The sequence below is a fragment of the Pagrus pagrus genome, assembly GCF_965226575.1.
Source record: "Pagrus pagrus genome assembly, chromosome: 11".
Classification (NCBI taxonomy): domain Eukaryota; kingdom Metazoa; phylum Chordata; class Actinopteri; order Spariformes; family Sparidae; genus Pagrus; species Pagrus pagrus.
Window position 1 is genome coordinate 27,116,816 of NC_140195.1, and position 16,084 is coordinate 27,132,899.

The following is a 16,084-nucleotide window of genomic DNA, read 5'->3' on the forward strand; positions in this document are numbered from 1 at the left end:
TGTTGCTCTCTGTTAGCAGAGAGGAGAGAGGCACATCCACAGGCTTGTAGACAGGAAGGTCTCATTTTTTTACGTCAAGTTACAATCCGCTCACATATGGCCAATAAAAAAATTATTAATACATGTAAATTATTACAAATTGTTATATAGAGCCACTTTTAAACCTGCCGGAGATAGGGGAAAAGTAAGTGAATGACATTTAGTTACACTGGACATGCCATCCATTTACCATTCCTGAAAACGTATGAAAAATATAGAGCAATGATAGCCTAATGCAAGCCTTTTGGGTATATTACCACATAAGTATTACTTTTATTAGGAAATAAGTACGTAACTAAGTTCAATATCCAGATAAACTTTTAAGGGGTGATAAGTCAAAAAAACCTAAAACATACCACGAGGATAAGTAGAGGGTAATAGTTCCTATTTTTGCCAAAGTGCGCACTTGTGTATGCACACAGCATGCAGTGAGTACCTGGCAGCAAGTGGCTATCAGAGCCGCTCAGCACAGAACAACCTGACTTTGAATGCAGAATAGAGAGCTGTGTGAAAGCTGAGTCAGTCTCAATAACACCAGTGCTGGTCCCTGGGACACCACGACCGACTGCTGGCATTATTCTGACCGCCCCAGTAACAGGAGATGTCTTCCACATCAGGGTCTGTCTGTGCCTTACATGTTCCATGTCTTCATTTAATCGTAGAAAATGCTGAGTGCTTCTCCAGGACACAGGTATGTCATGTAGAAAGTGATGAAAATCAGGTGGCTTATTCACATCTATTCTACTCATACATGATTCTTCAGAGTCCAAACAGTAATGAAATACATCACAATGACACCGTATCCGCTCTCCACATAATAGAGTGGTGCAAAATGTTTTCTGACCTGTCATAGTCGCCGTTGCAGAGAGCTCTAACAGGGATGGTGAAGGGCTGCCACACCGGGTTCAGTGTGTTCTTGATCACCTCTGTCTTATGGCAGATGGTGAACCTGCCAGCAAAATGACAGACGTGAGGCCACTGAAGGCAGAGCACATTTTTATTGCTCCGATGTACCTGTGAAGATAATCCCACATCACTTATCTGCACCTTCCTCTGCAATGCTACAAAATGCTTTGCAGGTTGTTGTGTCTTTTATTCAAGCTGTTTATCTTATTATATCTGGGGGACACGGTAGAGCTGCAGATTGATTTCTATTGTTACAAACATGTGGAATGAGGTAATGATTTTATACGTTTAGATAAACCTCAAAGGGTGGTGTTATATGATTTAGAGTGGTACAAAAAAGATGATTTGAACAGGAAAAAATCGGATTTTTTTTGCATGTTCATATGTTCTCTTCATGAAACACTTTCCTTTTCCTCCCTTGGGGATAAGTGCTGGTAAAGGCTTGTGGCAACCGCTGTGCTCTTTAACATACTAATTTCAATCAAAGGGGAATTCCAGTATTTTTAAACCTGGGCCCTATTTTGACATATTCTGGTGTGTAAATTATTCATACTTACCAAAAGTATCAGAATCGCTCCAGCAGATTGCCTCAGCTGGCAGCTGAGACATGGGTGCAATGGCTACAACTTAATCCTTTGGAGCAACTATGACCGTCAGCGTTACAGCCACTAAAAGTGCTTGTTTTTGCCACTGTCAGGCCGAGGTTGTTATTCTAAGTCTGCCAACATTACAGAAAACAACTCCCACGGAAAAAATCCTTTGTGATCAGAAACACAAGTCTCATTCAAGGAGACGTCTCGCTCTGAAATCTCCTGAGGTGAGTTGTTACAGTTGTTGCCTCATCTAGACCATCAAAATCAGTTGAATAATTAGCCACGACTTAAATGAATTCTTGCTGGCAGTTCCTCTATGTGAGCCCCTAACTCCTATCTCCAACTCCAACTATTCCTGCAACAATGTCACTTCTCCTTGAGTGAGATTTGTGTTTCTGGTTACAAAAAGTATCTTCGGTGGTCTATTGCAGAAGGATTCATTTCCTTAATGTCGTCAGACAACCTCAGCTTGTCAGTGGCAAAAAAACGAGCACTTTTAGTGCATAAAAGTAATGGACTGATCCAAAACTTTTGGTAAGTATGAATCATTTACACACCAAAACATAAAAATATAGGGCCCCCGGTTTGAAAGTAGCCCTTCAAACCTTGTACACAAACTGTTCTTTAGGCATTTTCACATAGGGTTTTCATGTGTAAATTAAATTGTTGGATGCCAAACTGCTTTGAAGGTAAGGAATCCATAAACCCTATTTTTTCAAGGCTTACGGTTTTAAGGTGTTTTTATGCATTGTACAGTATGTAGGCAGATAGGGGACTTCATTAAAATGACAATGTAAACTTGAACGTTATTATGTAATTTCTCAATAGCATTAACATTTTCCACATTAAAAATGAAATTGCAATAATCCAATTTGCATTTTCATTTCCACAGACTCACGTGGGTGTTCTATGATCGTATTAAAATGTAATCTGTAATCTGTGATCTCTTTGGAAATTACCACAGTGCCTGAAAGACATACTGATAAATGTAATTGTCCTGTTAGAATGTAATGTTCAGCTACTATGTGCATTGTTGTATTTCTGTATTATATTTTATATTATATCTGGAGGTTGATATCAATTCTTCCATTACTTTCTGTTGCCATTTATACTTTTCATAGGTCTAAGTATAAATTTAGATACCCAAATACAAAGTAGTGTTTATAACATAATAATTTTACCACGTAACTAAATTAATCAAGTAAGCATTTTGGTTGAAATGGTCCAAAACCAAGTGGATACAATAGATAAGTGTTAATAAATATTGGAAATAGAAAGGGAGGTTTTGACGAGAAGGAATCATGAGTGAGGATCACATTCAGCCATATTGCATCACATTATCCTGTTTAAAACTGGAGGTGGATGGGGGGAGGGGAGGAGGGAGGAGGCCCAGGATAGAAATGAAGTTGGTTTGAGCTGTTTACAGAAAAAAATGTGAAACCTCTTGGGGCCATTTCCCATGCATTCTTCACTGTCAGGCGAAATATCACCTGCGGAACATCGAATCTGTTCTCAACTGAATAATTCATTCAAATTTGTTTACATCCCTTCTAACGGTCCACATATTGGGGTTTTCTCCTGGGCGTAACAGTGGGTGGTGGAAGGTTAAAGACATGCAGTGGGTGAACGAGTCCACCTTGTACGCGCCAACTCACGTTCCGTCCTCATTACTCCGATAGAAAACCAAGAAGGGGTCCGACTTGCCAAAAAAGTCTTTCTTGTCCAGCTTGTTGGCACACAACTGCATGGTAGCAATGTCCTGAGAGAGAAGACAAGCATATTTAGCTGAACGTAGATATATTCATTCAGTTGCAATTTCATTTCTAGGGCAGCAACTGGTTGTCTTCAGGAGCTAATTTCTTGTCGATGAAGGCGCTGGTTCATTTGGAATAACAATCTTACAACTGCGAGTCCCTCAGTGTAAAAACTCATGCATAATGGCAATGCAAATGTGGATCAGAATCCCAAACTTTAGCGGTTGGAACGGCTTCATAACGGATGCTTACACAGATTACAGTGATTGCAATCTAGCATTTCATTTAAATTGCATACTTCATAATTGGGAGAAACTGATTTTTATCATGGGCTCTCTGTAATGTAGTCAGAGAGGCTGAGGGAATGGCTTCATACATATGAATGAATGGTGACAGCAGTAAATGAGAAACGGTGTTATTTCTGCTTGTGTTGAAATGCCTGGGAGAAGAGGGGATGACAGACAGATGGATGGATGAATGGCTGGATGGATGGATGGATGGATGGATGGATGAATGGATGGATGGATGGATGGATGGACGGACAGATAGATTGACTGGTAGACGGACGGAAAGACAGATGGATGGATGGAAGGGTGATATCTATCTATCTATCTATCTATCTATCTATCTATCTATCTATCTATAGAGTAGAAATAACAGTTCCTCATTAACTGCTGTCACCATTCATTCATATGTATGAAGCCATTGTCTCTGCCTCTATAGCCAGAGACAATAGTCTATCTATAGACTATAGATAGATAGATAGATAGATAGATAGACCTTAATGAGGCCTTTTAGTCATTGCCTCCAGTCGGAAGGCGTCATGGGAAGCCTAAGCTTGTTATTGACAGATAGGGGTTGTCAGTCTACACACACACACACACACACACACACACACACACACACACACACACTTATCAAAATGAAGAGCATTTGGTACTTGTCAGGAGCAAAACCTCCCAGAGAAACGATGGTAAACACAACCAAGATAAGCCTGTTCACATAATGGTCTCTGGAGCAGACACACACACACACACACACACATGCACACATACGTGCTCGCACAAGGAAATGCTGTTAGTATCTGACTGCCTGGTTAGTATTAATAACTGTGGCAGGGGAATGGCAGAATTGGAAGTGAAAAATCACTTAGTTCATAGCAGGACACCATCTTGACAGTTCATTTTAAACACATTGAGAGAACTGTGGGGAGTTCTGGGTAACACAGCATCAAGTGTTTATTCACACTGAACAGTGAAAAAATAAACTTGTCATTTACAGATTAAACTTGTTGACTTTTCTTACTTTTTATGATCTCTTTTTGTCCCATTATTACATGTTATGTGTGTCTGTGCATGACTGTGTGTAGGTGTGATTGTGTACGCGGGGGAGAGGATTGCAAGTGATTACAGCAACAGCATCAGGGCAAATAAAAGATGCAGACAATATGAAAATATTCCAGCAACACTGACCCTGCAGTTACTGAGCTCCTCTGCAGCGAAGATAATGACTCCACACTTCTTCCCTGGGATCCCACTGAGAGCGAAAGGAGAGAGAGTGAGAAACAGAGACAACGACAGAGAAGGAGGGTAATTGTAGCATGACATGAATAATACAATTGCCAAGCAGATGTCATTTATAGTTATACGCTGTTATTGTGACAGGTGACAGATCATATTTGCAGGAAAAAGCTCACATTTGTAGTCCTGCACTTACTTTTAAATATCATTTCTAAAAAATGGGGCCTTTTTTCGGACACAGTTATTGTTTATTGTTTATTCACTGTCATTTTTTGCATTCACATTTGACAAAAAAAAGAGGAAAAGCGAAAACAAACCAAAAAAAAAAAAACTTCTGAAGTTTTTGATAACTTTTTTTTGAGCATCACAACTCCCGCAAAATAACTGTCTCTTTGTCATAATTTGAGCCATTTGGTCCAATAACTAAAGAGAAGAGCGGCATGATTAAATTATTTTATCCTCATTCAGGTTAGCGGGGCGCTAAACAGGAAGTTAGCCGGCTCGGTCGGCGGTAGTCTCTAGTGTGCGAACCTCGGCCGGAGCATGGCCAGTGTAGCTAGCTGTCCATGTTCAGAGCATTGCCAGGATGAATCGGTGTTTACATCGCAATCACAGTAGCTCTGGACCAGCGGGGGGAGGTTTTCTGGTTTGGGGCCAGCACGGACACCAGAAGGCTCAGCAGCCTCTACAGACATCATGACAGAGGTGAAGAGACCAAAAAGGACATTGATGGAGGAAACTAAGTAGAGAAAAACAGTGAAAGAGCAAGAACCAAGAGACAAGAGCTTCCTTGTCCTTGTTGGTGACAGCTCTGCTAAATAAAAGACTGCAGACAGACACCAAGCTGGACTTGTTGCTGTTGGCTGGTAAGTGATATTAGCTAGCTTCTAAGCTATATGTCTTGTGTGGAAGCTCATGCTTGATGTTCGGCTGTGTTAGCGAAGTTCTGACCCGCTACTTTTTGACCAGAAACCAAGTCGGCTCATTTCGAAAGAGGTTTGGCCAGTAGCATGTTATAGCCACTGAATTACAGGTCACTCCTAATGTTAGCTAGTGGTTAACTGACATTTGCTAGCGAGGGACAGTAACATTAACCGGTATTTGTTGGTGTAGCAAATGTAGCCTTATAGTTTCCTTCAGCTGGCAGGGTAAAGGTGTGTTCATTAGCAGAGACACTACACTTTTGGTGTCTTCCTGAGGAATTGGTCTCGAAAAAATGTCATATAATTGTCTTTTCCAAAGTAGATGTTAGATTGTCACCCCTGATGCTAACTACTAACTGGATGTTCAGCCTCTTCCCTGTCCTTCCTGGCAGGTTTCTTGGTGCTTTACAGCCACCTACTGTGAATCAGTGGAAAAAGATCTTTTCCCTGAAGCTATTTTGACACAAAATGTCACAGCAGAAAAAGGGCGGGTGTAAATAATTAAGTGAATGATGGCTGAAATTAATTTAGCTGGTTCAGAGTCGTGGTATTGAAAGCAAACTAGCAAGTTTTTAATCCAAATTTTGTGAAATTTTGAATGAAATTTGAGAAAAATCAGCAAAAAAAAAAAAAAAAATCTACCATCATTTTTGAATATTAGGAGTTTGTTACATTAAGATGAACAGTTGGTAGCGCTAAATCCCCATTGCAGAAGTAAAGGGTGTAATGATGAGGTTTATAAAAGAGTTTCAAACAAACAAACGAAAATCATGTTCGTCTCATATATTAATTTGTCTCTCCACACAGATATCTCTCCAAAATTAGATAGAAATGAAAAGTAACACAATTTTTTTTTTTTCAATCAATTGGACGAATGACTTCCACACAAAAACAGAAATTCGCTCAGGTGTATGCAGTTTAGCATTCATTCCTTCCATCACTCCCTCAGTCCTTTCTTTTCCACAAGGTCAAAGCTTGTAAACGTTCTTTTCTTTTCCTTTGTCTCCCATTTAAACTCAGATTAAATTTCTCATTATGAGCCTAAACTGACTGCAGTGAAGGAACAATTCACTGAACCGTCACAAAAGGGAGAAAAACTGAACAAAAACAAAGTAGAAAGTGGATGTCTGTAGAGTAGACTCAGAGAACAGAACAGGAGGGACAGATTGGGAGTGAAGGATGAAAAATGAGAGGTAAATGTGTGACAGTCGGGCCACAAAAGGGCCAAGCTTGGCTGCTGCTTCATTATACTTTCCTGAATTACAATTACTATAAGAAGAAATGACATGAGGATGAAAAAATTGTGTCGAAAGAAAGAGAATGTTATGTAAGGGGAGGAAAGACAGCCTGAGACATAATTGATGTTGGCATGTAGCCACCAGTCTACCACATTTTAATTAAACTTGTTCTAAGTCACAATGATATCAATATATTTAAAATAAATATATAAATATCATCCTGGAACAAACTTCAAACAGTTTTCTTATATTCAAAACAATTTGTATGCAAGGGAAGGATTGCCCCAGGACTTGTGACTCAGACTGGGCAACCAAACACACCTGGAGATACACCAGCATGCATACAAATCATGTCACACCTGAGGAGAATTAAGTTGTAAACTGTGATTGATTAAGTTAACTAATTTGAGAAAGAAACCCCTCCATGTTGTGTAATGATCACAGTAATATATATATTTTGTGAATTAACCCATTTGTTTTCAAAGTGATTTTATTAACTGTCTGTGGAGACAACACAATCTGAGAATGAATTAAGGTAACTGGTAGCTATTGCAGTCCAATTGGCATTGTGTTACATTGTGCATTGTACTGATATTTGTATTTTTTAAGTTCTACTGTCTTGACACGTAGTGTTAGAGCCTATCCTCATCAGAAAAATGACAATAAGTCGATTGTGCAAGCAGCTTATTATGACACATATTCAAGTTTATTGTAAGATGCCACCCTCTTTTGGCCACAGTAATTGTTAAGGCATCAAAGGAGGAAGTCAGGTGAGGTAATATAATGACCAACTAATTCCACATAGGAGGAGGACAGGATGGACCCTCATACAGGAGACTGCTACTCATGTCACGTGCAATAACAAAAGACAACAGTGAGCCATTTTAACTGACTAATGTAGTTTAGTTACATCATGAACACAAGTACATAACTTATGTCACAAAAGTAACTTTTTTACTTTTGCCCAGACCAAGATCATTAAAAATATTTTTTTTCTTAAAAGGTTTTAGGTCAATGTGTTTGTGATTTTGGGCTGTATAAATAAAATGATCATGATTTTAAGTGTTGTGAACGCAGATATACGTCGTTTTGGGAGTCACTGGCAATTGACCAATTCAGTTGTTTAGGTTATAGGTATAGGATGTGTTAAAGTAGTGTAAGAACAACTATAATAAACTACTTTTTAATTTTTAATTCTAATGAACTTTTAGTGATCTACCTTCACTGAACCCGCCTGTAAGGTCTGAGCTAATCACACAGACAAAGCACTGTGAGTACTTTGGTTCTCTTGCATATAAGGAATTGGTTGAAGGCTGAGGAAAACTAGTCAGCGGACCTATGATATTTTCATGTGGAGACAGCAAACAGGAACCTCCAGGGCTAAAGAATGAAGCCAACACTGAAGTGCTAAAAACTGCATTTCCACAAATAGGCACAGCTTCTGGAAGAATACACAACAAGAGTACAGCGGAGTCGAGGAGAGTACAGAGTTTATTATTCAACCTTTAGGAATTATCTTTACTCTAACTTTTAAACCTGTCTGCAGCAACGACCTGTGGAGGTGCTGAAATCCACTGTGATGTAGTATAATGTTAACTCTCTCTCATTTGATTGCTTTAAGAAATGTACTTTACTTCATGGACGTACAGAGAGGACATGGGAAAAAGAAAAAAAAAACTGCAGGGTAACTGAAAGAACCAGACTCTCTGGGGAGTGCTGACTTTAGTCAGAGGCAAAACAACTCAGTCAAAGACACATGCACACCTGCTGTGCGTGCTGTTGCTCGCTAGCTTAGCTAGCGGCTAATGTACAGTAAGGTCTTCTGGCTGTTTGGGTGGATAAACCTGCGGTCAAGACAAAAATTCAAAATACTTTTTTTTTTTTGAGTTACACTTCAAATTTTCATTATAGTGTAAGTATTCTTTAATTATCCATTATAATAATTATGAATATGCAATATTGGTTGATGTTTTTCCATAAATCCAGCAATGAACATGTAACAAGGAATGTCAATGAAAAGAAAATAACATAACAGCCATTACCTCATCCATGGTTAAACCAACAACTAATAAAATATCATTGTGAACATTATGAACCCCACCACCACCCGTCCTTGTTGGAGGACATTGAACAGACAGAATAAAAACAAATAATACTTAAAAGAACTGTTCTTTCTAATGCACAGAGCTCCAAGAACTAAACTTGATCTGTAAATAATATGACATAGTAGCCTATAGCTAACGGTCATTATGCTTCTGGCCTCTACCTGGTCTTTTTACTAAACTTAACCAACTCCTCTCTTCATTGCCTAAAACCCAACCAAAGCACCGAGCAAAGAATTTTTTTTCTCCCCCGGTCTGCTGTCAGCAGGGTCGCCGGCTGCAGCAGCCTCGCGTCCGTGAAGTGGGCTCAAGCCGCGTTCAGCCGCACTCGAGCGGAGCGGGGGAGAGAAACAATGTGTATTTCTTTTACTCTGTGGAAGATCTCCCAACGGAGTGAGGGACAAAGCAAGTGGGACAGATCTGCCCAGTCCCTGAGCAGCGCGCGTTTCACAGACAAGCCACAAAGCAGAGTGTAAAAAACGTCACCTGGTTCAGCAGCACCATGGACAGCTGCGGGGGTGGGGGGGTCGGAACAGTGGTGTTTTGACGCCCCCACCCCCGACTCCTGAACGTCACTCACTCACTCATCTGGGCATGTACTGCGGTCTCATGAGGAAATGTAGCTTTTTGATATGATGTTTTTCTTGTTCCCGAATACAAATATTTTATATATATTTTAAGTATTTGTTCGAAATAAGTATTCGTAAAAAAACACGTTATTTGTGCCTTTCCGAATACCGTATTCGGGTTCGGCTCCACCCCTAATATACTATATATATATATATATATATATATATATATATATATATATATATATATAAGGGCCGGGACTTTAACGCGTTAATTAAGATTAATTAATTACACAAAAATTAAAGCGTTAAAAAAATTAACGCATTTTGATCGCACTTATTTTTGCACCGCGGAACGTTTCTCACTGGATGAGTTTCAGGCGCACCGATTATACTGGAGCACAATTATTTAACGAGTTAAAAAGCCGCCGACACTGGCGCCCTGGCAATAGCAACATAAGCAAGACAGCACCGCTGTCCGGCTCCTCTCTCAGGCCGGCCTTGAGTTGTCAGATCATGTCTGCGACTGGACACATGAGAGCAGCTAGGGACGGCGCTCTGATCCGCCCTGGCAACATATAGCAACATAAGCAAGACAGCTGGACTTTCAACGCGTTACACCAACCACAGCACGCTGTCCAGCTCCTCTCTCAGGCCGGCCTTGAAAGTGAAAGTGAAAGTTAAAACTTTACCGAGCAATCCTTGTCGCTGCTGAATCATTGTGGGTGATTATTTATTATTTATTTCACTCGTAAGGCCGTGTAATAAGCGGGATAATGTATAGTTACATTACATTATCCCTTACTTACATCAGGCTGAGTTCAACAAATCAATTTATGCTACTGCGATTTAAGTAGTTAAATACAGTAATCATCATAGTGTAGTGGCAGGAAAGACCATTTACCAAATAACGTGTTACTTAAACATTTTTCATTGTGCTGTGCTCTAAAAATAAACTAACAAACTAGTGTAGAGTCCTGTACAAGGAATGTTCAGCTTAAATTTTCCCCTAAATTTAGGTTCTCGGGAAAATTGCATCTTATCAGGTAATCATTAATCGATCGATAAGGTCCATCAACTAACGATTAATGAATTAATCGATAATTTGCATCCCTAGTCTGTTGGTCTTGGTTAAGTACCACCTTGAAAAAAACAACAACAATGTTTTGTTGCTTAAGCTTATGTATTCAGTCATTATTCAATGGTATACTAAAACCCATATGAAAAAAAGTGCTTCTCACTGTTCTCAGGTCAAATATTTATATGCGATTAAAAATGCGATTAATTTCGATTAATTAATTACAAAGCCTCTATTTAATTAGATTTTTTTTTTTAATCGAGTCCCGGCCCTAATATATATACAATATTTTCTTCTCTTTCTGTATGAACAAGGCTAGCTACTTAGTCCTAGCTAGTTAGCCTTTAGCTTGATGGTCACATTTCAGTAACCTTTCACCTTGCCCATCTACGCTCCAGCTCTTTGCTCATTTTTTAGGTTGTGTCCAAAATCACCCACTTGTTCACTACATCCTGCTCATTAGCTAGGGAGTGAGACACAGAGGACTAGTGAGCTCATCTGTCAAATAAAAAATCACTTGTGACACCACTCGGTCATTATTTTTCATTCTCCATAGCAATGCATGATGGTATATAACGCTTCGTTAGTGACCAAGTGATTGGTTGTGCACTCCTTTTTACGATGCATCGTGCGATACTTTGAGTCAACTATACAGGGTATAATAATTCCCACTAAACATTCAAATGGCACTATAAAATGGCTAACTATGTATGTTTGCTTTCTATCCAGTGGGTTCAAAGCTCAAAGAAGGAAGAAAAACTACAACCAATTGTGCTTTTGAAAAGTTTATTGAGAGACATCCATTGTCTGCACAGCTGACAGCTAAGTCAAATTGTATGGTCCAGCTACAATGTGTTTGGACCTTGATATCCACACTCCCTTTTCTAATCCTCATCCTTCTTATACACACACATGCACACAACAAAAAACACAATTATTAGCAATGAGTTCTATAACACACTTAACTGCAATAAAATGGTGCAGAAGATGCCACTGTTCATTTGTGAGTCAGTTCAGCTTGATTTAAATGACGTCACGAGCCTGAAAATAAGATTGCCTTCTGCAATTTTCATTACAAGTAATTATTCTCTTTTGAGCTGCCTTTTCGGTGCTTTTTGGGAGTAATTGTGGCACAGCGGTGTCCAAATCCAGCATTTTGGAAACAAGGGGCCTGAGGCGAAGCCAGGAGACAGAGCTGCTGTTCACTAACTCTGAATATTTCAGCTGTGTCCCAGTTCAGTGACGATAAAGCAGACTGCAGAATAACAGCCCGATCAAAGGACCACTGACATGGACTTATTGAGCTTTGATACAAAGGACAGAGAGAAGGAGCGAGAAAACTGGCAGAGGGAAGTGAGAAAGAAGTGACCATGGAGGGAAAATTGATCTGAGGACAAACAGGACAGAGGGAAAAGAGAATATGAAAATAGAGCCAAAAGTGATCAGCGTCTGATGCAACATTCTTCCATGACGTAGTTTTGAAGTCGATGGATTCTCTTGTTCATGTTGTCGGCCAGCTGTAGCAAGCAGCTACAGCAAGAGAATTATTTATGAGTTCATCTACACAGCTTGTCCAACTGCACAGCCGCCAGCCTGCCCACCGGAAACAAGAACTGCCTGGGCTCTGGAGTATCTGTCCGAGCCTTGACTGCTCACTGAATAAGAATAATAATGACATGATGCTACACATGACGAGTATTTAGCCCGGTCTGTTTCTCGACATGAGTTGCATTTAAGGCCACAGAGACTTGTTAGAGCTCCGTTTTTAAGATGGGTTTATATTGCTGTAAGCTTCAAATTGAAAATGCAAAGCAAAAAGTTTATGTGTATTGGAATTGGAATTTCCAACATCTTCTGCAGTACCTTCGCAAGATACCACGCAAGTGAGGCTGCTGTGAGCTATTTCATCAGCTGTAAACAGCTCACGGGAGATGCAGCAGGCTTGGCTGCCATCTGCAATTAATGAAGCGACATGAAGTACAGTCTCTTGACAGAACACTGGTTAACCTTGGGGTCATAGCTGTCATTTGAAAAGTTCACCGAGTGCCATGCAGAAGCGTATTTGCCAGTTTTTTCTCTTCTTTTTTTTTCTTTCTCCCCAATAATTTCTCTGCCTGGTGGACTCAGGCATTATCTAACAGCTCAGTGTGCAAAGTTTTCAGTCTGACCAAACAATGCAGAATGTGATTTCACTGATTATCTCGCCGCGGTCGGACATTATTTTCTCAGCTTGTTTATGGACGCAGGTGTCGCAGCATTAACAATCTCCTGACCAAGTAAGAGAACAGCTTCTTGCTCTGTGCAGAGTTCACTGAAAAACATCTCATTAAACCTGTACTCTGCAATGACACTGCATTTTTTCAAAGATCAGTTTCCTTCCTCATCATTATATATGAAATGCTGACTTGTGGACTGTTTGTTTGTATCAGACACACCTGTATTGGTTTTGATAGTGGTATTGGTTGTAGTGTGATGAATAATCTCTGTTTTTAGACATATTGTATGTTGATTAAAATGGACACATGCACTTCTGTTGAATAGTCAGCCTCATTACCCAAATCAACTACACTGACCATTAGTTCTTTATTTTAAAGGTGACATATTGTGCTCATTTTTGGGTTCATAATTTTATTTTGGGTTACCACTAGAATAGGTTTACATGCTTTAGTTCTCATAAAACACATCGGTTTTCTCATGCTGTCCACTGCTGCAGCTCTGTATCCCCCTCTATCTGAAACACTCTGTTTCAGCTCCTGTCTCTTTAAGGCTCCCCTTCAGAATACCTAGTCTGCTCTGATTGGTCAGCTCACATATGCCTGACCCAGCACCAATAACAACAGAGCAGCAGTGCTAAATCGGTTCTTACATGCCAAACTATAAACTATGCAAATGTGTGACATGGTGAAGTGGTGTGATGTCACAAAGTCACAGAATTCAAGGCAAGACTACTGATGAGGCGTTTCAGGAGCATTGTTTACTGTGGGAGAGAGGAACTTCTGTTGGTGTGGACTTTTTTTTTAATTTTCATGCGCAAGAAAATATATACAGTAAAACACTGAAGGAAAGGGAAAAAAACAATAAAAGCATAATAGGTCTCCTTTAACTTGCTGATAGCTGTTATTTAGGTTATTAGGTATATTTCTATACATCTCCTCATATCTCTGCATTCATGTATATACAGTAAATATAAAGAGTCCAGGCAGTAAAACAAATGTAAGCTTCTCACACAACCAAAGTTGCCATTACAAAGGCTTTTAGAACAACTTCAGATCAGGGCTGACAGTCAGCAACCAGGTTTTCTTGACTGAGTGGTCTCAGTAGGTTGGGGCAGGGAAAACACTACCTCTGAGCAGAAACACACAGTAGACTTTGGCCTAGACAAGTTGCAAAAATGGATGGATGGTTGAATTCACTGCTACAAACAGTCCCACTAATGAAGCTATAGCACAGTATCAACCAGGAAGGTCAGCTCACCTTGGAGATCTCATTTCTCTTTTAAATCAGTTTACATCCTCCCTGTGTTTCTCCTCTACACACTAAACATTTTATTCAGTCGGTTTAATTGCCTCTGTCTCTGTAATTATTCCCACAGCAGTTAACCTGTCTTTTTGTTGCACTGTTCTTCCAAGGCCACTCATAATCCATTTATGAACTCCTTGTCATAAAATATAAACCCTTCATCCTCATTATCGTATTGTTGTCTTTGTACTGGAATGCTCCCCCTCGACCACACCATCACGAGTCCGAAATCTTAATGGCTCCCTGCTGGTATCTCCTTGTAAACAAACATGTTTTCATTCAGTGTTGCTCACTGAGGTTTTCTTATTAAACAGAAATGATTTTTTTAAATATTTCGAATCCAGCATTGTTTACATCCATCATAATTATTGAATGTATAATGTTTGAAACAGCATCCGGCATCCAGGGCCACAATCACAATCTGAAAGATTCAGAGGTCAAGAGAATTGACGGGATAGGTTGAGTTTGAGTTAAAAACAATTCTGTTTTAAATGTCATACAAACTATATGTCACGAGATAAGGATTAAATTTAACAAAAAGGAAAAAAAAATCCCTCTCTCTTTAATGAATTGACACATTGTACGAAAAATATAAGTGGCCATGAAAGAAAGAGACACAGTACATGACGTCTGTAGCCTCAATGAAAGTTGCACATTTTGATATCCCTGTGTTGATGTTCCTAGAACATCAAAATGAATGTTGTTCCAGGACCATGAATGCAACTGAGCAATCAAGTTTCTGTAATGGTACTTCTTTGCAAAGCAGGAAAAAGACAGGAAAGACATTCACACAGAGAAGTTATCCTGTTTTAACAAGTGTTAAACATTGTAAAAGGTTCTTTTTTAACCCTAAACATGTTTTTCTAATTCTCACCAAGTATTTGTGTTGCCTTAACCTAACCAAACAGCAACGGAAAATGGAAAATAGTGAAGAAAAAAAGTTAACTTAGTGTACGAATAACAAGTGAACAATATGTTAGGAACCCCAGTCTTCTTGGTGAGGGTCCCGTGTTTAACTCATGAAGCCACAATGACTTGCTTAAAATACTGTCTTTCTCACAGATAGAAATGATGGTCCTTCACCTCAACCTGAATCTGACATCACCAGACTACACACAGCACCATGTTACCCTCCGTCACACTGGATATCTGCTGAGACTAACGTCATCTATAGAAGTATGCGTGAGATGTGTCGTACATCCTGAGAGAGGCTTTTTTTTAAATGGGACTTGGATTTCACAAGAAAAAGTTTAGTAAACCTTAGTCCATTGATCTCTACACCAGACTGAGGAACTCCCTGGATTATAACATTTAAATTAGTGTTGATGACATTAGACAAGAAGCCATGTGATGGACTGCGTGGGTCCCTGGCCCTGGCATTTCTTCTCTGTGTGCGCAGCTGGCGCACACACAAACACACACACACAGCACTTTTCACACGAGTCTCCAAATACACAAAACCACATTTATTAGCCAACAGAGGGATAATTTTGTTCCCCTTCCTGACTGGTCAAGCTGTACTGCAACAGAAATTTAAATTTAAACAGAAAATAGAAAAACAGGGCTTCTATTTTATCTGACAAGTAGACATGTAGGTAATCACAACAAAGGACACTATGGAGAGTTCTGACTACCAGCTTATACTGAGTGATGCAATGTTAACTATATTAAATGTTGCTAGGTTAGTTTTTAAAAGTCTGTTTGTAGTGTCAGCTCTAGCTGGCGTTACACATGTTGAAGGGATAACATTTTTAATGAGGGAAACAATAGAAAGTGTATCCTGATGCTTTGCCAAAACAGATGGGAGCTGAGTGATCTGTACAGGTGCCAAGAATCACCACCA

At 39.6% G+C, this 16,084-nt stretch overlaps 1 protein-coding gene across 1 annotated transcript in view; it reads right to left on the minus strand.

Moving 5' to 3' along the window:
* cpne9 (copine family member IX) overlaps window positions 1–16,084 on the minus strand; it is a 98,576-nt gene that overhangs the window by 30,021 nt on the left and 52,471 nt on the right. Inside the window, exons 7-9 of the mRNA XM_084365686.1 lie at window positions 4,765–4,828; window positions 3,194–3,297; window positions 884–988 (exon numbers count right to left, since the gene is read on the minus strand). Coding sequence (XP_084221812.1) covers window positions 884–988; window positions 3,194–3,297; window positions 4,765–4,828 — 273 coding nt within the window. The remainder of the gene's footprint in view (window positions 1–883; window positions 989–3,193; window positions 3,298–4,764; window positions 4,829–16,084) is intronic.